Raw genomic sequence first — 23,552 nt, 5'->3', positions numbered from 1 at the left:
TGTCCGGATGAGCTTGGCAATTTGAATTTGCGCGCAAAGGAAAGCGGCGCGCCGGATTCGCTGCGGAGGTTTCCAATTGCAGCTCGTCAGCCTTTGATAGGAGGAGCTCCAGGGCGGAGGAGGAGGAGGAGGAGGAGAAGTTGACGCGGCGCCGTATGTCACCAAGTGGGGTCGCCTCCGACTCCTCTTTGCCGGCGGCTCGAGGGCGCGCAGGACAGCAGGGGACCGAGCGAGCGAAGTGCTGGCCGCCTCCGAGCGCCTTCCATTTCGGCCGGGAGAGAGAATCGACTCCGACTAAAATGAACCCTGACGCCCAGAAAAGCGCACAGGCGGGCGGATGAGTAATGGGAAGCGCTGGTCTCTCCTCGCCTTGCTCTGCGTTGGGTGGCTGATCTCGCAGCGCTATGCAAGAAGCATTCTCGCCCAAGTGTGTGTGTGTGTGTGTGTGTTTAAGTGACCTGTGGGTCTCTCTCGTTGCTGGACTGCAGTTCCAACACCGCTGTCCACTGGGTATCTGACAAGCATAGCTGTCAACTTTTCCCTTTTCTTGCGAGGAATTCTATTCGGAATAAGGGAATTCCCCTTAAAAAAAGGGAAACGTTGACAGCTATGCTGACAAGGGCTGCTGGGAGTTGGTTGGAGTCGAACCGCATCTGGAAGGTCGCAGAGGTCCACCCCCCTCCCCCCCGTCTGACGACAGACTTGCCTCTTTGTGTGGGGAAATACTGTATGGGGTTCCGCGTGTGTGTGGCTGTGTGTATGTGTTAGTAATGAGCTTGGTCCTTTATTCAGTGACATGTGTTCCTCTGCTTTTGCAGACTCCAACTATGGGAACCAGTGTGGTGTGAGGGTTAGAGTGCTGGACTATTTCCTTGGATGAGTCAAGGATGGGGAGTTACTGCAATGAAAACCATTATAGCAGTACAGTGGTACCTTGGTTCTCAAACTTAATCCGTTCCAGAAGTCCGTTCCAAAACCAAAGTGTTCCAAAACCAAGGTGCACTTTCCTATAGAAAGTAATGCAAAATGGATTAATCCGTTCCAGACTTTTTAAAACAACCCCCCTAAAACAGCAATTTAACATGAATTTTACTCTCTAACGAGACCATTGATCCATAAAATGAAAGCAATAATCAATGTACTGTACTATAACATAAACAAGACAGTAGTGTAGATGATAAAAATTATCATCCACACAGTCACAAAAATAAATTAACCAAAAAAGCCTCAAAAAATACAAAATAAGTAGCAAAAACAAAAGTGCCAGACTTAATCTATTCCCGAAGTCCGTTTGACTTCTGAAATGTTCGAAAACCAAGGTGCAGCTTCTGATTGGTGCAGGCGCCCCAGAAACAATAGCCAACAACCGCATCAGATGTTCGGCTTCCAAAAAACATTCGAAAACCAGAACACTTACTTCTGGGTTTTTGTCATTTGGGAACCAAGACGTTTGAGAACCAAGGTACCACTGTATTGGCTCCATCTCTGCTTTGTAGCTGGAGACATAGATTGGCTCAGGTGCAGAGGTTGCAAGACTACTGCTGCTGTCAGCTGCAGGTGCAAGGCTGGCAGGGGGGGGGTAGCTGCCGGTGGCGAGAGGACTGCAGCTTCTCTTACTGTCCTCTCCCCCTGTCCTGTTCACTTCATTGCCACAAACAGTAGCCTCCTGGTTCCTGGACATTTGTGTAAGTACTGGAAAAACTTTCTCAGTCGTCAACTTCCATTATGTAACAAACATATGCAGTGAGACCCAGGTACAAATTCATCACATAGAACCTCATATTGAAGAGTAATGAAGGTTAGTGGGCCGCACTGCCTGCTTCCTGACAACTGATGCTGCTTTAGGTCAGGAGAAGGCCTTTTATAGCCCTGGTTCCTGTCCCTTGCTCAAAACCTCGCATGATGAAAGGCATCCACTCTGATCTATTTCAGCTCCTGCAAGAGCTCAGGTAATGTAAACGTATCATTGCAATGCAGGCAATTTTGTCTCACCTTCCCACCCCAATACACAGCAACCTCTCACCTCTATAGTGCTAAATCTTGTAAGAGAGGCTGTTTGAGAGATGATAAATGAAAGGCTCCACCTGTAGCTGTACATTTCGGCAAAAACATTTCACAAGGGAAGGGAAAGAAAAAGGCAGGAGCGGAGGGGACTCCATTATTTATGCCACATATGTTAAAACACTGAAGGATGCAAGCCCAGAGTCACCCAGAGTTTCATGGGCAAGTACAGATTTGATTCTAGCTCCCTCTGCTTTTAGTCTGCAGCTTTGAAGTAAAAACCAGGACACCCTGAAAGTTGTGGGAATGTTGTAGATACCAGGAGAGGATGTATTAATTTAATAGTATCCTTCCTCACTCATGCTTGTGAGTCAGCAGCGGAGTACATTCCCCAGTGTATAGCAGGAAGCTAGTTGGTAGATTTGTTTGAATCTCTTTACTTCAGCAATCCAATCTGGATTTGTCCAGACTGGGTTTTGTTCCTGGTAAGTCCCCTTTTATACCTCCTAAAAAGAATAAATACACGAAGATCTTCTTTATATGTAACAAGAAGTTTACTCACATTCAGTTCACATTCAGTTCACAGTTGGATCCCTGAAGGCAGGCTTTAGCTTAGAGCAGAGGTCGGCAACCTAAGGCCTGGGGGCCAATTCCGGCCTGAATGGGTTCTGGATCTGGCCTGCAGACAGTCACTCCCACTTCTGCGCAGGCACGATTTTTGGCATCTGGGCATGTGCAGAAGCAATTTCTGGTGCCACGGACATGCACAGACACGATTTCCGGTGTTGTGCTGCGCCCGTCTGTCCCACAGACGATCTCTGCGGGAGTGAAGCCTTGCTGACCCCTGGCTGAGAGTTACAGAAGAGAATGTGGGCTCATCCCATATGCTGATACAACAGTATCAGCATCAAAAGAACAACAAAAACAAGGAGGGATGGCATCAAGAGAGCAGCACGGCTTCAAGTGAAGGATGGCTGTGTGACCAGCCAGTGTGGTGTAGTGGTTAAGAGCGGTAGTCTCGTAATCTGGTGAACCGGGTTCGCTTCCCCGCTCCTCCACATGCAGCTGCTGGGTGACCTTGGGCTAGTCACACTTCTCTGAAGTCTCTCAGCCCCACTCACCTCACAGAGTGTTTTTTTTTTTAAATAATATTCATTAAAGATTTTTTAAAATTATAAAAAAAGAAAAAACAAAAAAAGACAAAACAGAAAAATAGAAAGAAAAAATACATCCATCATTCTCAAATTCTCAACTTTCCTTACCTTCTCTCTTTGACCTCCTCCTCCTCCCCTTTCTTGTATCCTGGTTAATAATTATCACAGCAAATCCTTTCCATAGTTCATAATATTTTGTCCTTACATTACCTTAATCTATTTTCATCTTGTCTTATAGCAAACCTTAAAACTTCAAACTTAAATCTTATTTTTACCAACTTCTCATAACCATATCATTAACCTAATTCTTTAAACATTTTTACTAGAACCAAGTAGTTCCATTTCAACATTTTTCTAACATTCATCAATTATTTTAAGACAGTCCTAATGATAAAAGAAAAAAAAGATAAAACAATCCAATCTTCATCCAGCGTCCCTTCCTCCTGGTCCCGGATTTTGTCAGTCCTTTTTGTCCCATTAATCTAGCGCATTAACCTGGTATCCTTATATCCGAGACCCTCAAGTCTCTTCCATGTCCCTTCCGCGACTCTTCTTCATATTTTCCTTTCACTCGTGGGAACTCCATCTTAGTAATGTTTTTGACCCTTTTCAGCAGATCAGCCCCATTTCCATAGTCCAGACTAAACTCCATGTAATATTTAAACACCTGTTTCAGATTCCCTCCAAAATTAAGAGCCCCCACAACTCCAAACATCTGATGGCCCATTACCAGACTCAGAAAGTCCAGACATCCCTGCATGGGAGGGTCAGTCCAACCCTCCATTTCCAAACCAAACCAAACTTTATCTTTCCAAATCTGTTTTTTTCCAAATTCATTTATCAAATCCAAAGGCTCATATTCCTGCAGGGCCGCAACTCCCTCCATTTCTGGCACCCAGGATTCAGCAGCATCCTCTTCTCTCATCTGTGCTGTCATAGCACACTCCTGTTTTAGTTCCTGGGTAGGCTCCATGTAGTTTCCTACTGCCTGTTCAAAAATTCTGGCCGCATTAGTCATCAAATCCGTCTTCTGAGTTAACTGATCCAGTAGGGCATTTATTTTACAGAAAGCACCCAACAGAGCTTCTGAAAACATTGTCCTACAAGGTCACAAGTCCTTTCCCACGATTGTAATCTGTAGCAGCTGCAAGCTCCTGAAATTGGTTACAATTTCACAGTCCCCCTCTATGGGGAAAACTTCTGTTTATTCTTTCTTTTAAGAACAATAACAACAAAGTTTCTTTTTAAAGATATTCTGTCAATATTTGTTCCTTTAAAATGCGAGAGGAAACAATGGAATCACTATGTTACTTTTCTTTTAGCTGTCTGTCAAAAACATTTGTCTCGAGGCTTCCGGAGGCGGTGCCAACGGCAATGGCGGTCTCCTTTTAATCTGGAGGGAGAAGCTCCGTGGAAAGTGGGTCTGTCCGCTACGGCGAAGCGGAGACCCTTTTGGAAATCACAGGCAGGAGAAGCCTGTGAACGTGGGACTCGGCGGGCACCCTTAGCGCCCCCCGAATTGGCAAAGGAACCCCGCAAGGGGCTCCGGAGCGTAACGGGAGGTGCGGTGCTGAGAGTCAATTGCTCCTTCCGTGGGGTGAAGCCGCACAGCTGTTGCCGGAGAGCGCTGACCTTTTTCCTGTGACAATTCGGCTGCTAAGCAACTACCCATGAGTAGGTGAAGCTTAAGAAATTGGGACTAAAGGAAGAAAAAAGGAATTAATTTGGCACTGAAGCGGGAAGGCGTAAACAGGAAGTCCGCCTTCCGTTTCCGTACACAGATCAAAGCAAAGACGCTTCTAAGCTAAGACCTGGAGAGCGGTGCTTTTAAAGCTCTAAATCTGAACGTTAAAGTGAAAGAACCCCCCCCCAGGTTAGTGGAGGGGGGGGAAGAGGGAAAAGTGACTTTATTTCTTCTGGGAAAAATAGAGACAATTATTTAACTCCTGGGAACGGACTGCCAGGTTCATTAGAACTGTTGCATTGAGAGTCGCACTATTTATAGACATTGTAACTTTTTAATGGTTAACTCTGCAAAGGAGATACTTGTTGAAGGTCTTCTCTGGACTTGAAACTGTTGCTTGTATTTTTTTTTTTTTGAGGGGACTTAAGAAAGTTGGAAAAGATTTATTATTGTAACTTTAATGACTGCTACAGTGTCCCCCTAGAGAAACATTGAAGCTGTACACCCAGCTGGGGGATTTTTCCACTCTGGACTTTGGGGATTTTCCACGGCAAGATCTGACCATGGGACCGACCTTGATTCATAGACAAAAGTGTGATGACGGATAGGACAACCAGATCGGGCAAGGCCAGAGTGCAGCAGCCCAGTATAGTTTCCCAGCAACGCAGATCATCTGTTCCCGGCCCTCCTGTGACACAGGGGGAAGATTTTGCACAAGTTGAGTCAAAAGGAATGGCTTCAGAAGGGGATTTTACTTCTGTGTTAAATAATTTTTTTGAAAAATTGGAAGGCCTAAGCAAACAAGTTACGGAACAATCAACTAAAATAGATAATCTGGGACAGAAGGTGAACTCCAATACAGAATCTATTGAAAAACTGCTGGAAGAATCTGCGTCTAATCGAAAAATAGCCGAGGAAGCAAAAGAAAAAGCAGTGGCTGTAGAGGAAGAAATAAAACCCATGTGTAAACAGATTGGAGATCATCAGTCACTCCTGTCTATGATTGAACTGAGGGAGAAACAGACCAATCTGAGGATCAGGGCAGTACCGGAACTTGAAAAAGATAACTTAAGTAACTATCTTACGCAGGAATTTGGAAAATTTTGGAATTTGGAGCTGGAGAAAGACTTTAAGATAGTAAGTGCGTTCAGACTTGGAAGAGGAGGGAGAAAAAACAGGGTGAGAGACTGTTTGGTTACCCTCCGAACGAAAGAAGAGAGAGATAAAATACTGAGTGCGCACTTCCAGACGACTTTGGAGATTAACGACTCGAGAATGGAGATTTTTAAGGATATACCGAAACATCTATTGATCTTAGAACCAACTACGGAGATCTGGTGGCCCTACTGAGAAGAAACAGAATTGTTTTTAGGTGGGAATTCCCCCAGGGACTATCTTTTACCTTTAAAGGGAAAAAGTTCAAAATAAGATCAGTGGAAGATAAGGAAATTTTTTTGAGAGACCACGAAGAAGACCTGCAAAAAGAAGTACTAGAAGAGCTAAGAGCTTTAAGATCAGGAGTACTAGACATAGCACCACCACCTTTGGGACTGGACAAACAAAAAAAAGTGATACCACCATCAGAACAAGAAGAACTTTTGGGAGCAGTTGGAGGAAAATAGAATAACCACATCATGTCTCTGCAATTATTAAGTTGGAATATTCATGGATTTAATTCCCTGGAGAAGAGGAAGAAAGTCTTTCATTTATTGAGAAAGGAACAATTGGACTTAATTTGTTTACAGGAAACTCATGCGATAAGGCTTCACAGGAAAGTACTGATTAATAAAAGATTGGGTCAAGAGTTTATTTCATCGGACAAGGTTAAAAAGAGAGGAGTTGTTATTTATGCCAAAGAGAGCCTATCACCGAAATTTGTTTTTAAAGATGAACAAGGAAGATTTGTGGCAATTGAGATTCAATCACAAGGAGAAAAATTTTTGATTGTGGGAGTTTATGCACCAAATGAGGGGAAATCTGAATTCTTCAGGAAATTGCATGAGACATTGCTTGACTACATGGACTATAACATTATCTTGATGGGAGATATGAATGGAGTGGTATCTACAAATATGGATAAGTCGCAGAGACAGGTTGTAACTAAAGATGGCAGACTACCAAAAACCTTTTTTGAACTGACTGACAATATGGACTTGATTGACATTTGGAGAACCAAGAACCCCCTTGGAAGAGAGGGAACATTCTTCTCTGAAGCCAACATGACATGGACAAGAATTGACCAAATATGGATAACTAGAGGACTGGCACCTAAGACTCGAAAAGTGGAAATTTGCCCAAAAACTTGCTCCGACCATAATGCGGTGAAGATGGAGATGAAACTAACACCAATCGGTTCCTTCAGATGGAGGATGAATGACACCTTATTTAGAGATCAAGAGGTTACCAAGAAGGCCCAAAAAATCTTGAGAGACTATTTTGAGATAAATTTGAACACCACGGTTGAAAAAAGAGTAATCTGGGACGCAAGCAAAGCGGTCATGAGAGGGTTTCTAATTCAACAGAACGCAATAAAGAAGAGAATTCAAAATGAGAAAAAAGATAAAATCTTGGAAAAAATAAAAAAAGGAGAGAAGAAATTAAGAGCGAAACCAAAGTCGCAAGAGATTCTGAGAGAAATAAAACTATATCAAGTACAATACATGAAAATGATAAATCAGGAAGTAGAATGGAAAATTAAGCAGATGAGACAAAAGACATTTGAATCGGCTAATAAATGCGGGAAACTGCTAGCTTGGCAGATGAAAAAAAGACAAAAACTAAACACCATTACAAATTTGGATGTGGAAGGAAAGAACATACAGAATCCATTGGAGATTAGAAAGTGCTTCCAGAGATATTTTAAACAACTATACACACAAGGGCCACAGAAAGAGACTGATTTAGACCAATTTTTAAGAACAAATGGATTACAAAAAATCTCTCAAGAAAATAAGATAATGTTGAATCATAAAATTACAGAACAGGAGGTTGAAGGTGCCATCCAGAACATGCAGTTGGGTAAATCTCCAGGGCCGGATGGTCTTACCTCCAAATACTATAGATCTCTGAAAGACTGGTTAATTCAGCCACTAAAGGAGGTCTGTAATGAAATTCTGGAGGGGGAAAAGGCGCCAGAGTCGTGGAAGGAAGCTTACATTACACTTATACCGAAAACTGAGTCTGAAAAGACACAACTTAAGACCTACTGCCCCATATCCCTGCTTAATGTGGATTACAAAGTTTTTGCTGATATCTTGGCTAATAGATTAAAAAAGGTATTAGTTGAAGAGATACATAAAGATCAAGCCGGCTTTCTCCCAGGTAGACATTTGTCTGACAATACGAGGAACATAATTAATATTTTGGAGAAGCTGCAAGTGAACATCAATACCAAAGCAGTTTTAATTTTTATAGATGCGGAAAAAGCTTTTGATAATATTTCTTGGAGTTTTATGAAGAAAAATCTTCAGGGAATGGGGGTGGGCCAAGGGTTTGAAAATGGTATAAGTGCAATTTACTCAGAACAAAAGGCTAAGTTAATAGTTAATAATGTGATGACAGAGGAATTTAAGATAGAGAAAGGGACACGACAAGGCTGCCCAATTTCCTCATTGCTTTTTATTTCGGTTCTGGAGGTTTTGCTGAATATGATTAGAAGGGACCGTCTGATTAAAGGTATTCAGGTCGGAGCCAAACAATATAAATTGAAAGCTTTTGCAGATGACCTAGTTTTGACGTTACAGGAGCCAGAATCTAGTACGAAAAGAGTATTAGAATTGATTCAAGAATTTGGTCATGTGGCAGGATTTAAGCTGAACAAGTCAAAAACTAAAGTGCTTGAGAAAAACTTAACACCGATTGAGAAAAAGAGGTTTCAGAAGGAGACTGGTTTAACATTAGCTAAGAAAGTTAAATATTTGGGGGTTAATATGACTGCTAAGAACTTAAACTTATTTAAAGATAACTATGAGAAATGTTGGATAGAAGTGAAAAAAGACTTGGAAATATGGTCAAATTTGAAGCTTTCCTTGTTGGGTTGAATTGCAGCTATAAAGATGAATGTATTGCCAAAAATGTTATTTTTGTTTCAATCCTTGCAAATATTGGACAGGATGGACTGTTTCAAGAAGTGGCAGAGAGACATTTCCAGATTTGTCTGGCAGGGCAAAAAGCCTAGAATAAAATTTAAAATATTAACTGACGCAAAGGAAAGAGGTGGATTTGCCTTGCCAGACCTTAAACTTTATTATGAATCAGCAGCATTCTGCTGGTTGAAAGACTGGCTGCTTCTTGAGAACACAGACATTTTGGACCTAGAAGGTTTAACAACGTTTTTGGATGGCATGCATATTTGTGGTACGACAAGGTTAAAGCACATAAAGCATTTAAAAACCATATTGTCAGAAAAGCATTGTTCAATGTCTGGATAAGATACAAAGATTTACTGGAAAATAAAACCCCAAGGTGGTTGTCACCAATGGAAGTGAAAGCTCAGAAAAAGCTCAATATGGAGGCCAAATGGCCGAAATATTGGGAAATATTGGAACAAGAAGGAGACAAATTGACATTGCAGAGTTTTGAGAAATTAAAAGATAAAGTGCGAGACTGGCTTCATTATTATCAAATAAGAGAGGCCTATAATTTGGATAAAAAAATTGGCTTCCAGGTGGAAAAATCAAAATTGGAAACAGAACTGTTAGATCCCAAAACTAAGATACTTTCAAGAATGTATAACTTGCTGTTAAAATGGAATGCGCAGGATGAGATGGTTAAATCAGCTATGATTAAATGGGCACAAGACATTGGTCATGACATTATGTTTGCTGACTGGGAACAGTTATGGACTACCGGTATAAAATTTACGGCATGTAATGCCTTAAGAGAGAACATTATGAAAATGATTTATCGGTGGTACATGACCCCAGTCAAGCTTGCAAAAATCTATCATATGCCCAATAATAAATGCTGGAAATGTAAGGAAACTGAAGGTACTTTTTACCACCTTTGGTGGACGTGCCCAAGGATCAAGGCCTTCTGGGAAATGATCTATAATGAAATTAAGAAGGTCCTTAAGTGTACCTTCCATAAGAAACCAGAGGCCTTTCTCCTGGGCATGGTGGGCCAATTGGTGTCAAGGAAAGATAGGACATTCTTTATGTATGCTACAACAGCAGCAAGAGTTCTCTTAGCAAAGTATTGGAAGACACAAGAACTACCCACGCTGGAAGAGTGGCAGACGAAGGTGATAGACTATATGGGACTGGCTGAGATGACTGGCAGAATCCGTGACCAAGGAAAAGAGACGGTGGAAGAAGATTGGAAGAAATTTAAAGTTTATCTTAAGAACTGTTGTAAAATTAATGAGTGCTAAAATGTCATGGGTAATGTAAAACAGAATTGCAGTGACAAATAATTGGGTAAGAGAAAAAGGATTAAAGAAAGTGAATTATAAGTAATTGAAATTAGGGGTTGCTGGAAAAGTTTAAAACAGGGATGCAGAAAAGGGAGGTATGGGGAAGTTGTTGAAATAAGGTTTAAGAAAAAGAGGTTATGAAATTATATGTGTTTATATGTTTGTTTGTTTATGTATTGTCTTGTATTGTGTTTTAATATATGTTGGAAAATTAATAAAAATTTATTTTAAAAAAAGAAAAGAAAACAGCAGGCATATCTCAAGCCCTTCTGAGGTAATGTGAGGTAGCACAACTGAGGTAGTGCCTGTAGTTGCAGCTGCTTCCTGACTCAACTTGCCCATTGAACAAGTTCTGACCTTTCAACAGTCATATGCAGCAGGGGGTGAAACCTGCAGTTCCCAGAATTGCTATCCTGCACTTGCTAGAACAACTCGCATCTGCAAACATTATGTTTGCTGACTGGGAACAGTTGTGGACCACCGGTATGAAATTTACGGCATGTAATGCCTTAAGAGAGAATATTATGAAAATGATTTACAGGTGGTACATGACACCAGTCAAGCTTGCAAAAATATATCATTTGCCCAATAATAAATGTTGGAAATGTAAAGAAAATGAAGGTACATTCTTTCACCTTTGGTGGACGTGCCCAAAGATTAAGACTTTCTGGGAGATGATATATAATGAAATGAAAAAGGTATTTAAATATACCTTCCTGAAGAAACCAGAGGCCTTTCTCCTGGGCATAGTTGGCCAATTGGTGCCAAAGAAGGCTAGAACTTTCTTTATGTATGCAACAACAGCAGCAAGAATACTTATTGCAAAGTATTGGAAGACACAAGAGTTACCCACCCTGGAAGAGTGGCAGATGAAGGTGATGGAGTATATGGAATTGGCGGAAATGACTGGCAGAATCCGAGACCTGGGAGAAGAGTTGGTGGAAGAAGACTGGAAGAAATTTAAAGACTACCTTCAGAAACACTGTAAAATTAATGAATGTTAAAATGATGTTGGATTGAAAATAAGTGGCATTAGCAACAAAGTTAATAAGAATATGCAAAAATGAATTGATAATGGATGAAAATATAGAGTTATAATATGTTAAGATACAGAGTTAAGATAAACGAAAAAGGGTAAGGATTTGCTGATTTGATTATTTAAATGGGAATACAAAAAGGGGAGGTGTGAGGAAGCCAAGGAAATAAGATATTGAGTTCAAAGTTACAAAGTTCAAAGTCTTTTGTATTTTGTATTTTTATTCTTCTTTTTTCTTTTTCATGTATTTTTCTATTTTTTTGTATCTTTTTCTTTTTATATGACCTTTTTTCATTTTGTAAACTTATGTTTTTGTAAAACTTCAATAAATATCTTTTTTTTAAAAAAAACCAAAAACATTTGTCTCTGGTCAATGAGCTTCAAACGTCAGTCCTGACACTCCGCTCCAGGATCAGGACGGTGGAAAGTTACTTTACTTTAAACTCACTTTGGGGGGCCACTAGGTGGCGCATCGGAAGATGGCTGACAATAACATCTCTCCGACCCACACGAGGTAATTTGGAGGCTATGATGGGGGTAATTAGCCTCCTTAACCCCCCCAGGATTGTGGGGGGGACGGCCCTTGCCTGCTGTGCCCTATACCACCCCCGAATTTGTGGAGGTGGGGGCACTAGGCACAAAGCCCTCCTGTGGGATTCTGGCACTCCTGGACGCCATCCCTGATTCGCGCCGCTAGTTGCAAGCATCTTCAAAAGAAACAATTTGGACGAGATAAATTGCACATGCTTCAAGGAAAAAGGGGAGTAAAGACTGCTGACAGAAGAGATCTCTGATAACAAGACAAGAATAAAATATGAGAAGATACGTCAAGATACGGTAAATGACTGAGGGGGGAGGGGGGGAAACCTGCCTTCCTTTTTCTTATGTGATTTAACAAGAATCCCCTCCCCTAATGAGTCAGAAACTAAGGACTTAAGCTGTGGATTTAAGGCTGTGTGGAGATAAACTTTCGAACCAAAGCAATGTTTCAAGATGAAGCTGGAAAGCTAAGAGTTTTGGAATGACGCAGTTAAAAATGCCATCGCCATTTTGGGAGGCATTGTTGGAGCTCTTGGTTCTGGGAGGAGAAAGAGAGAAATAGAGTTGTTTACATATCGTGGTTCAACTCCTCGGTGGGACTTAAGAGCGACAAATGCCAAATTCATGATGGAAAGAGCGATGCTATCTACGAAGGAGATATATGGAAACCATCTGGACTTAGTGGAGGAACGGGAAATCCACACAGGATTATTATTTTGCTTATCGGCTTAAGGAGACTAACAGAAGAGATCGTAAAGGAAAAATAGAAATTATATGAACAAGATATGATGTGGAAACACCAAGATAAGACTGGATAGAATTATGAACTTTGTCTGGACTGATTGGGACTGATTTGGACATTAACGCAGTAATAAGAAGATGATTTGAATCCCCCTTTGGATCTTGAAGTATGGGTTCCCCCAACAAAATTTAAAAATTTGGCTTTGTAATTTGGAATTATGTGGTGTGATTTAATTTGATGTGATTGGCCAGTTAATAAAAATTATTTAAAAAAATAAAATAAATAAACTCACTTCTGCAGGTTTAAACAGTCCAAAAAGAAAGCCAGTATGGTGTAGTGGTTAAGAGTGGTAGTCTCGTAATCTGGGGAACCGGGTTCGTGTCTCCGCTCCTCCACATGCAGCTGCTGGGTGACCTTGGGCCAGTCACACTTCTTTGAAGTCTCTCAGCCCCACTCACCCCACAGAGTGTTTGTTGTGGGGGAGGAAGGGAAAGGAGAATGTTAGCCGCTTTGAGACTCCTTAAAGGGAGTGAAAGGCGGGATATCAAATCCGAACTCTTCTTCTTCTTCTACTTCCTGCTACCGAAGAGGGGTTCCACGATTTTAAATGATGAAAGCCAATCCTTTAAAAGTAATTTTCTAAGCTCTAGTTTATGTTGTCTTTGCTTTATTCTGACTACAAGGAAACGTAAGGCTGACTTCCTGTTTAGACCTTCCCGTTTCAGTACCAAATTGAAATAAATTTTGAGTCCAATTCCTCTCTTCTGGCCAGTCCTTATTTAAAGTCCAGTTGTTCAAGATTTAAGTACTCACGGGTGATTCTTTAGATGCCAAATTGTCCCAGGAAAAAGGCAGCGCTCTCCGGCAACGGCTATGCGGCTTCGCTCCACGGAAAAAGCAGTTGACTCACAGCACCGCGCCACTTCCCCCTCTTCGCTTCGGAGCCCGTTAATGGGTTCCTTTGCAGGTTGGGGGGGCGCTAAAGGTGCCCGCCAAGTCCCATGGTCACAGGCTTCATCCGCCTGTGATTTTTTAAAGGGTCCCCGCTTCGCCGTAGCAGAAACGACCCGTTTCGCGCAGAGCTGGTCCCTCCAGTTCAGAGGGAGACCGCCATTGCCGATGGCGCCACCCCGGAAGTCCCACCTCACAGAGTGTTTGTTGTGGGGGAGGAAGGTAAAGGAGAATGTTAGCCGCTTTGAGACTCCTGAAGGGGAGTGAAAGGCGGGATATCAAATCCAAACTCTTCATCTTTTATGGGGTCTCCCAGGGTCATGCCCACCTACCTGGTCACATGCAGGGGGAGGGTGTTCCAGACCAGGTGTGACAGGAAGTCCTCCTGCAACTGAAGTAACATCCCCCTGTGTGTCCACTCTGGGAAAACAGGAAGTGTTGTACTTGACTGCTTATGTTACATCCCACATAAGTTGTTCAGCTTTTTTTTTTAGGAAGACCCCAAAGTTGAGCTTTTTTTAAAGTAAAAGCCATAGGAATTTTTCACTTTTGGAGCTTTCTAAAGCATTTCTGGGACAATTTAAACCCCACTGCCAGTTTCCCAGGACATTTGCCCAATTTTCAAAAAATTATCCAGGACGCTATTTTCGGAGGAAATTGAGTCGTATGGCGTCCCTATACCTTGGGTTAAAAACACCTCGAGTTACAAACACTTCGGGTTACAGACTCCGCCAACCTAGAAGTAGTACCTCAGGTTAAGAACTTTGCCTCAGGATGAGAACAGAAATCGTTCACCAGTGGCGGCAGCTGGAGGCCCTGTTAGCTAAAGTGGTACCTCAGGTTAAGAACGGTTTCAGGTTAAGAACGGACCTCCGGAACGAATTAAGTTCATAACCCGAGGTACCACTGTATAACACAGGGGTGGGTGGCGAACAAGATGCAAGCACCCATTAACCACAGCCAGCATGGGCAGGGATGATGGTAGCCATAGCGCAACACTATGGAGGAAGAAACTACGTTTACTAGCTTTAACACGTTTTTCATTCATATTTCATTGTGATTTTTAGATTTGACAGATATGCTGCAAATCCACTGATGTGCTGAGGTGCACCTTGAGGCTGTGGCATTGTCATCTTGCGCTTTCCAATAGGCACATTTTCCTGTTCCAATGACTTTCATCCTGCAACACAAAATATAGAGTCAGGCAAGGGTCAAATGTCTCCCCTACAACAATAAATTGGTATTGACAAGTTAGGATAATGCAGCTCAATTCACTTGGCACCTGGAACACATGTGAATAGCACAGTGGCAGAGTATTCCCTGCTGGCACCTGCGGTGGGCGTGCACAAGTGGGCACGTAGCGTGCTGTGGGGCAGGGCACAACCCCTGCCCACTGGAGCAAAGCGGAGCTGTGTTGTGTCTCCTGCCTGGCCGTAATGTGAGGAGCTTGGCCAGCTGATCCTGCCCTGCTTTGAGGGGTGTACTTGCAGCACCCCGCAAGCCCAGCACTGCTCTGCGAGACTTGCAAAAAGAATCGGAATGAGAAGAATCTTTATTTGCATCAGCCAGAGCCACAAAATAAATGTACTGAAGATAGAGGTAAAAACTTAACTATACAAAATACATTTTGGGGGATTACATCAATATCAATAACAACAACAACAACAACACAACAACAACAACAACAACAACAATAACAATAATAATGAACAACAACAACAACAACTTATTTATACCCTGCCCTTCCCGGCCAGAGCCGGGCTCAGGGTTGCTAACACCAGTAAAATTACAATAGGAACATAATTGGAGGGGGGGGATTTAAAATACAGGTTTAAATGCAATTTAAAAAGCAGCCTCATTTTAAAAGGAGCCCATAGATCAAAACCATAAGGGGATGAAAACATAAGGGTCAGACTGAGTCCAAACCAAAGGCCAGGCGGAACAGCTCTGTCTTGCAGGCCCTGCGGAAAGATGTCAAGTCCCGCAGCGCCCTAGTCTCTTGTGACAGAGCGTTCCACCAAGTTGGGGCCAGTACTGAAAAGGCCCTGGGCCCTAGTTTATCTTATTCTAATTGCTCCCCACTAAAAAACCTTGCAGTTTTTGCTGTGACCTGATCATCTCGATCTGCTAAAAGAAAGGACACAGTAGCAATGGCTCAGTGACCCGGCATGGACAATAATAGAGGCGTGATAACCTCACTCCTCAAATCTTTGTAAAGAGTGCAAACCAGAAGCACATGAGCTACTGACTCAATACTGCCATCTTGTAAAAATGGTGCAGGGCGCCATGAGCTGTTGTGTCCTTCTCAAGGTGCCCTCCAGCTCATCACACAGCAGGGCATTGTGAGGAATGCACCCCCCCCAAAAAAATACCCCCCCAGCCCCCCTACACTATGCCAGCATGCTGTTCTCACAGTGGGAAGCCTGCAAGCCAGACCTGAGTGCAGCACCACTCTGCCCACTTGCAATTCCTCTCAACTAGTTGCCTCTGACACTGAAAGTAGAACATAGTTATTGTAGCACCTGCTGTGATCTGAAGCACGACACCTGCAGGATTTCAAATAAATTGCATTCTGAACTCCCATTTCAGGGGAATTGTGATTTTGTTCCAAATTATGTTGCTTAGGGAAGAAGCTCTTTGATAAACAATTATATATGGAGCTGTCTTGGGAAACATTTCATTTTTGATTATCAGTATTTATGGAAAGGACTCACGTCGCAGTGTCTCCATTTAGCCATTTCCGGGTCTCTCCCATCCCAGGTTGGACGCCAATCCAGTAGCTCCTCTTCATGTCATGACGTTTACAATAAGCCTTTAAAAGACCAGAAGGTATTAGAGCCTTGAACCACCATGTTCACAGTGCAACTGAAAACATTACACAAATCCAAAATGTTTACCAGTTTCTTTTTTTAAAAAAGAAAGAGCAACTTGTTGGATGGAGTTCTTTTTTTACATAAATAATTTTTATTAACATTTTGCCATTTTTTGACATCCGAATATCATATAATATATAACAAGAAGAAGAAGAGTTTGGATTTGATATCCCGCTTTATCACTACCCGAAGGAGTCTCAAAGCGGCTAACATTCTCCTTTCCGTTCCTCCCCCACAACAAACACTCTGTGAGGTGAGTGGGGCTGAGAGACTTCAGAGAAGTGTGACTAGCCCAAGGTCACCCAGCAGCTGCATGTGGAGGAGCGGAGACGCGAACCCGGTTCCCAGATTACGAGTCTACCGCTCTTAACCACTACACCACACTGGCTCTCTAACAAAAATATTGTTCCCCAATTTCCCCCTCCCCCCACGACTTCCCTCAGTTTCCCATTCTGGTTTTTTGACACATTATCTTATTTGACACATATTTCTTATCTGCTTTTTAATTATTCTTATTCTCTAACATCCCCCCCCCCAAAAAATTTCAAAGTTTATAACAAATATAACACACACAAAATAAAAAAAACATATTAAAAAGAACTATTCTCCAACATTTTTTAGCATAATTATTATTCTCTCATCATTTTAACATCCTCATTCTATTTCCTGCATTTGTTTCATTAATAGGAAATGTTGGATGGAGTTCTTAACTCAGTTCTGCTACCAGCACAGGATACAAATGTGGGGTGGGGTGGGGTGTTAGTTTTAAATAAATACTTTTTAACAAAAAATATTTTATGTGCTCAATGTTTACTGCTATGACCCTACAATTATTTCTGTATTTAAATCAGCTCCTTTGTACTACATAATGGTTGAACTTAATGATTAAAGTACAATAAAGCCTGGTTCACATAAGCCGTGGTTTATTAAACTATTGTTTATTAAACTATGGGTTAGAATTATGTGGTTTACTAACTGATCTGAAGCTATGGTTTGTTGCAGGCTACAACTAATCCAGAATGTGGCAGCTAGACTGGTGACTGGGAGTGGCCGCTGAGACCATATAACACTGGTCCTGAAAGACCTACATTGGCTCCCAGTATGTTTCTGAGCACACTTCAGTGTATTGGTGCTGACCTTTAAAGCCCCAAATGGCCTCGGCCCAGTATACCTGAAGGAGTGTCTCCACCCCCATCATTCAGCCCAGACAATGAGGTCCAGCTCTGAGGGTCTTCTGGCGGTTTCCTCATTGCCTACTGTGAGGTTACAGGGAACCAGGCAGAGGGCCTTCTCGGTAGTGGCGCCTGCCCTGTGGAACGTCCTCCTGTCAGATGTCAAGGAAATAAACAACTATCTGACTTTTAGAAGACATCTGAAAGCAGCCCTGTTTAGGGAAGTTTTTAATGTTTGATGTTCTATCGCTTTATTATTATTATCAGTGCTTTTTTTCTGGGGGAAGGCAGGGGTATGCATACCTCTAAACATTTTGTGAATCTAAGTTTGGCCTCAGGGCAGTATTTCAATATGAGTAGGAAAACGAGAGTACCCCTAAACATTTTTTAAAGAAAAAAAGCACTTCTTATTATTATTAATATTCTGTTGGGAGCTGCTTGGAGTGGCTGGGGAGACCTGGCCGGATGGACGGGGTATAAATAATAACAATAACAATAACAATAATAATTACAAATGCTTGTTTGTTTTAACAATCACTTAGTGTTATGTGCTAACCCAGAGCCCTTCTTTAACCATGGTTTGTCTGACCACTAACCAAGCTACAAAAGCATGAGGCAAAAGCAGTTGGGTAATGAGCCAAAGCCATGGTTTCTTTGACCACCCATAGGACAACTCATGGTTAACTTGTGGTTTGTTATATATAGAGTTATATATCAAACAGCTTAGACAGACAATGTTTCCACACCTCACCTTTTCATCCTCTTCAATCCTAGCAAGAGACGCATTGTTTGAGACGCAAAAATCGTAGCTGGATTTCCAATCCCCTTCTTCTTCCGAAAAGTAGTAGCATTTGTTTCTAAAGCCAGTCCAGTTGTATGGGCAACATTCAGCAAAAACAGGGTTGTAACTTGGTTGCTCTGTTCTGTTAGAAAGAACTAAGATAGGTACAGAGAATTCAATGTTACCGGATTATTCATCCAGCTATCGCTGAGAAGCACAGACAGAAATTGGGATCATTCGGCTGAAACAGAGTAGGGCCTAGCTATCTACCTCACAACTCCTTAAAACATAACTTTTTTGTATTCTTTTGCAATTCCCAAGTGCAAAACACAAGTCACATGCCTGTATGTCTTAAGCACATATGTATCCCTTTTTACTATACATCTACAATACACTCCATCCACCAGCCATCTTGGAAGATTAGCTGAAAGTAACAAAAGTGAGGCACACAGTCTCTGAAGAGAAACAACGTTCTGTTGCCAAGGACAGGATGACAACCCCACCTTACAGGAAGCCTCTCTGGAAGCCAGGAGTTGGCCCTAATAACTTGCTGTTTAAAATGAAAGACAAGAAAGCATTCACTTTCAATTTCATGCACAGATAGGCACTTGAATCTTACACTTGTAACTAGACAATGTCCTCCACCACATCTGAGGGCAGGAGCTATGGGGCTGCAGGGCAGATAATAGCAGCACAGAGAGCTCTCTTCTCCAACAGCTCACCATTACTTTCTCCCACCCATCTCCCATCTGCTACCTGAGGCAGCTGCTTTACTCTGACTCATGATAGGGCTGGCCTTGCCAGGAACACTCATGCAGGCTGAGGAGGATACAGCTCAGGCATTCGCCCCATTGCTGGGAGACAAAGGGGAGCAGGAGAACTGAGAGCTTGGTAATCTCAATTTCCAAGACGAAGGGAAGAAAAATTGGGAATTATGGAAAAGTTCCCTTTGTGTACACACTGTGATAACAGGCATTCAGTGCTGGATGTAGGTGCCTTTTTGGGGTGCTGTATATATGATGTTTTCCTGTCCCATAGTATTTGCCATTCTAAAGCAAATTCTGCTGGAACTCTTATACAGTGGTATATCGGGTTACGAATGCATCAACTTACGTTTTTTCGGGTTACGAACGATTGTAACCCGGAAGTAAGTTGTCCGAGCTCTTGAAGGCCTTGCTGCTGCCTGGAGGCAAACCCAGACGTCCACGGGGACTATGGAGCTCTCTGAGGCCTCCATGAATGCCAGGAACCAAGCCCCAACATCAGCAGTGCCCAGAGAGGCTCTGCAAATGCCAGGAGCCAAGCCCCGACATCCGTGGTGCCTACAGGGCCTGCAGAGGCTCTGCGACTGGGCTCCAGCCGCGGGAGATCTCTGAGGCCTCCGCAAATGCCAAGCCGATTGTGATTGTGGAAGAGGACCCTGAGCCCCCATCCAAACAATGAGTGCACGTAATAAAAGAAATAAATGTTATTTTTTAAAATCTAAAATACTGTCTTATTTATTTTATAGTACAGTACATTGATTATTGCCTTCATTTTATGGATCAATGGTCTCATGAAACAGTAAAATTTGTGTTAAATTGCTGTTTTAGGGGGTGTTTTTCATCATCTGGAACGGATCAATCCACTTTCCATTACTTTCAATGGGAAAGTCTGCTTCAGGTTAAGAACGGACTTCCGGAACCAATTGAGTATTTAGCCTGAGGTACCTCTGTAATCCCTTTAGTGCTGAAGATGAAAACTTTTGCCCAACACGGGTCTTGAACTCACAACCCTGAGATTAAGAGCTTCATGTTCTACTGGCTGAGCTATCCCAGGTGGCTGAAGAGAAACTACAAGGAAAGTAGCATCCAAGTTTCTGCAACTTACCTACTACAAGGAGAATGATGATGATGATGATGATGATAAAGAAGACAACATTGAGAACAATGGAAGACTTTAGCCGTGAACATTGCCTGTGTGGTAGGGAACAAATAAAACATATATCCATAAGCGCTCATGAGACTGATCCAACAGAGCTTTGGAGAACTCTGTGTTTAACACCTTTGTGGGAAGCTACAACTCTAAGGCAGTTCTGTATGACAGCTTAAAATAGTCAAATATTGAACTGGTGGGACCAGCAACAAAATGTTGCAGTATAATATCCTCACCACAAAGCAGGAGGACTGTCCTCCAAGTTGTGGCCTCCTGCACAATAGTCTAAGCCAGAGCTTTCCAAACTTTTCGTGCTGGTGACACACTTTTTAGAAATGCATCATTTCGCAACACAGTTTTACTAGAAACTGGATGTGGGATGTAACATAAGCAGTCAAGTATTCCTATTTGCCCAGAGTGGACACACAGGAGGATGTTACTCCAGCCAGGAGGACTTCCTGTCACACCTGGTCTGGAGCATCCTCCCCCTGCGTGTGACCAGGTAGATGGGCGTGACTCTGTGAGATCTCATAAAACACACAGTTTGGAAAACTCTGCTCTAAGCAGTAAGCAGCTCAGGCAGGACCAATCGCTCGGTGCTTACTGGGCTTTCTGAAAGGATTTCCTCTTAAATGAGAGCCTAGAGTCAACTCATCTTCAGCAGAGCACAGATTTGGGGAGCACCAAAGCAAGCACGGGGGTCTCTTGCTCTGATGCCACACCTCTATGTTTGCCTGCAGTGATGTAAGCAGCAATTCAGCAATGCCAATACAGTCATACCTCATGTTACGTTTGCTTCATGTTACGTTTTTCCCCGCGGCGACCCAGAAGTACCAGAAAGGGTTACTTCCGGGTTTCACTGCTCGCGCATGTGCAGTAGTGCTAAATCATGCTTCGCACATGCGCACAACCATCAAATCACACCGCGCACCTGTGCAGATACGGCGCTTCAGGTTTTTGCCACCCCGTTGCCAAGCCAAACTCTCCTCATATCTTTGTGCTGTAGTTTCGCATCTTTCAGCACCCATAGCAAAGTCTTCACCCCTACCTTTAAAACTCTCCACCACCTTTCTCTACCCTAACCTTCTCCACTTCCTTCTTGTCAGGTCCTGCCCATAAGGCCGATTTTACAAATAAATGAGATTGTAAACTGGTGCCTGCTGCAGCGAGGGTTATAGTGGAGACATACTGAACTTCAAATGGCCCCAGTGCTCCACAAGAGAACCTCCCTTCCTTATTTATGTCTCCTCCTACATTTGTCTCCTGTCCTTTTTGCTTCTCTCCCTAGCCTTGCCTCTGTCTCCTTCTCCTTCTCGTTTCCTCCAGCTTCCTTTTCCCAATCAATCCCTTAGCATCCTTTCTTCTGTGGTCTCCTCGTTCCTAAACCCACAATCGGAGTCAATTCCAACCACACCTTGGGCGTAGCCAAGATTTTTGTTGGAGCGCGTTAGGTCTTTAGTTTGGGGGGGGGGGGGAAGAACCTCAGTTAGCTATGTGTTTTTATATATTTTTATTGATTGCGGGGACAGCTGTCCCTCCCCGCCTCCCCCCTTTGCTATGCCCATGAACCACGCCTAGACACCTGCTCTTTATGTTAACCCCTGTGAATCCACAAAAGCTTCCCACGACCTACCTCCATCCGTTCGTTCCAGTCTCGTTGCCTGTTGGCTGCCCCAATTCGCGAAGACGACTGGCTACATTACTCTCACTTCTCTCTTCACTGGAGCTGGGGGGTGGGAGGAATGGCCCTCCGACCTCCCCACTTTCCATCCTGACCAGCTTTTTCCGGGATCTTTGCCAGCTCCAAGGCTCTGGGAAGAACTTGGCGCATAGTTTCCCGCTGCTCCCGTCCTGCGAGGCGCTACCAAGTTCTCAGCCTCAACGCGAAAGAGAAGCAGTCGCTCGGGAAGTCAAGCCTCGGCTTCTCTTTTCCGCTCGGAGAAGAAACTCAGTAGGCACTCCCCCCTTCCCCCCCCCCCCACTCTCTTTCAGGCAAGTTCTCAGAAGTGCCGCAGCCGCAACTCTGCTTCAGCCCTCATGCAAGACAAGGCGTCCCTCCCCTTTGCATCTTATGTGCCCTTCAAACACCACGCAGAAGGCCTTCTCGGTAGAAGTGCAAGGCCCTTCCATTAGATGCCAAGGAAATATACTTTTAGAAGGTATCTGAAGGCAGCCCTGTATAGGGATGTTTAAAATGTGTGATGTTTTCCTGCGTTTAAATTTGTTGGAAGACTGGTTGGGGCAAGCCAATCAGATGGGTTGTTGTTATTATTATTATTATCACTACTACTCATTTGGTTAGAGCATGGTGCTGATACCGCCGAGGCTCCAGGGTGGATTCCCGTACGGGGCAGCTGCTTAGTCTTGCATTGCAGGGGGTTCATAGAATCATAGAATCATAGAATCATAGAATCATAGAGTTGGAAGAGACCACAAGGGCCATCGAGTCCAACCCCCTGCCAGGCAGGAAACACCATCAGAGCACTCCTGACATATGGTTGTCAAGCCTCTGCTTAAAGACCTCCAAAGAAGGAGACTCCACCACACTCCTTGGCAGCAAATTCCACTGTCGAACAGCTCTTACTGTCAGGAAGTTCTTCCTAATGTTTAGGTGGAATCTTCTTTCTTGTAGTTTGGATCCATTGCTCCGTGTCCGCTTCTCTGGAGCAGCAGAAAACAACCTTCCTCCCTCCTCTATGTGACATCCTTTTATATATTTGAACATGGCTATCATATCACCCCTTAACCTCCTCTTCTCCAGGCTAAACATGCCAAGCTCCCTTAGCCGTTCCTCATAAGGCATCGTTTCCAGGCCTTTGACCATTTTGGTTGCCCTCCTCTGGACACGTTCCAGTTTGTCAGTGTCCTTCTTGAACTGTGGTGCCCAGAACTGGACACAGTACTCCAGGTGAGGTCTGACCAGAGCAGAATACAGTGGCACTATTACTTCCCTTGATCTAGATGCTATACTCCTATTGATGCAGCCCAGAATTGCATTGGCTTTTTTAGCTGCCGCGTCACACTGTTGGCTCATGTCAAGTTTGTGGTCAACCAAGACTCCTAGATCCTTTTCACATGTACTGCTCTCAAGCCAGGTGTCACCCATCTTGTATTTGTGCCTCTCATTTTTTTTGCCCAGGTGCAATACTTTACATTTCTCCCTGTTAAAATTCATCTTGTTTGTTTTGGCCCAGTTCTCTAATCTGTCAAGGTCGTTTTGAAGTGTGATCCTGTCCTCTGGGGTGTTAGCCACCCCTCCCAGTTTGGTGTCATCTGCAAATTTGATCAGGA

The 23,552-nt window shown here is 43.2% G+C and overlaps 1 protein-coding gene across 5 annotated transcripts in view; it reads right to left on the bottom strand.

The window, feature by feature from the left end:
• Positions 1-22,216, bottom strand: part of LOC310757108 (C-type lectin domain family 2 member D-like) — a 102,899-nt gene extending 80,683 nt beyond the window's left edge. For 2 of the 5 annotated variants that reach the window (XM_083602275.1, XM_083602274.1), the window contains exon 1: positions 21,895-22,216. In XM_083602275.1, the coding sequence (XP_083458401.1) occupies positions 21,895-22,031 (137 nt within the window). In that variant the 5' untranslated portion in view covers positions 22,032-22,216. Of the gene's footprint in view, positions 1-14,522; positions 14,702-16,235; positions 16,334-18,317; positions 18,772-20,216; positions 20,303-21,894 lie in introns of those variants that run through there. The other 3 variants (XR_014545042.1, XR_014545043.1, XM_083602277.1) reach the window with 3 other exon arrangements.
• Positions 22,217-23,552: the final 1,336 nt, after the last annotated feature.

Source organism: Podarcis filfolensis (assembly GCF_964270895.1).
Source record: "Podarcis filfolensis genome assembly, chromosome: 2".
In the NCBI taxonomy this organism is placed as follows: Eukaryota; Metazoa; Chordata; class Lepidosauria; order Squamata; family Lacertidae; genus Podarcis; species Podarcis filfolensis.
Note: the sequence above shows the minus strand (reverse complement) of the source record. Positions and strands in the feature narration are given on the sequence as shown.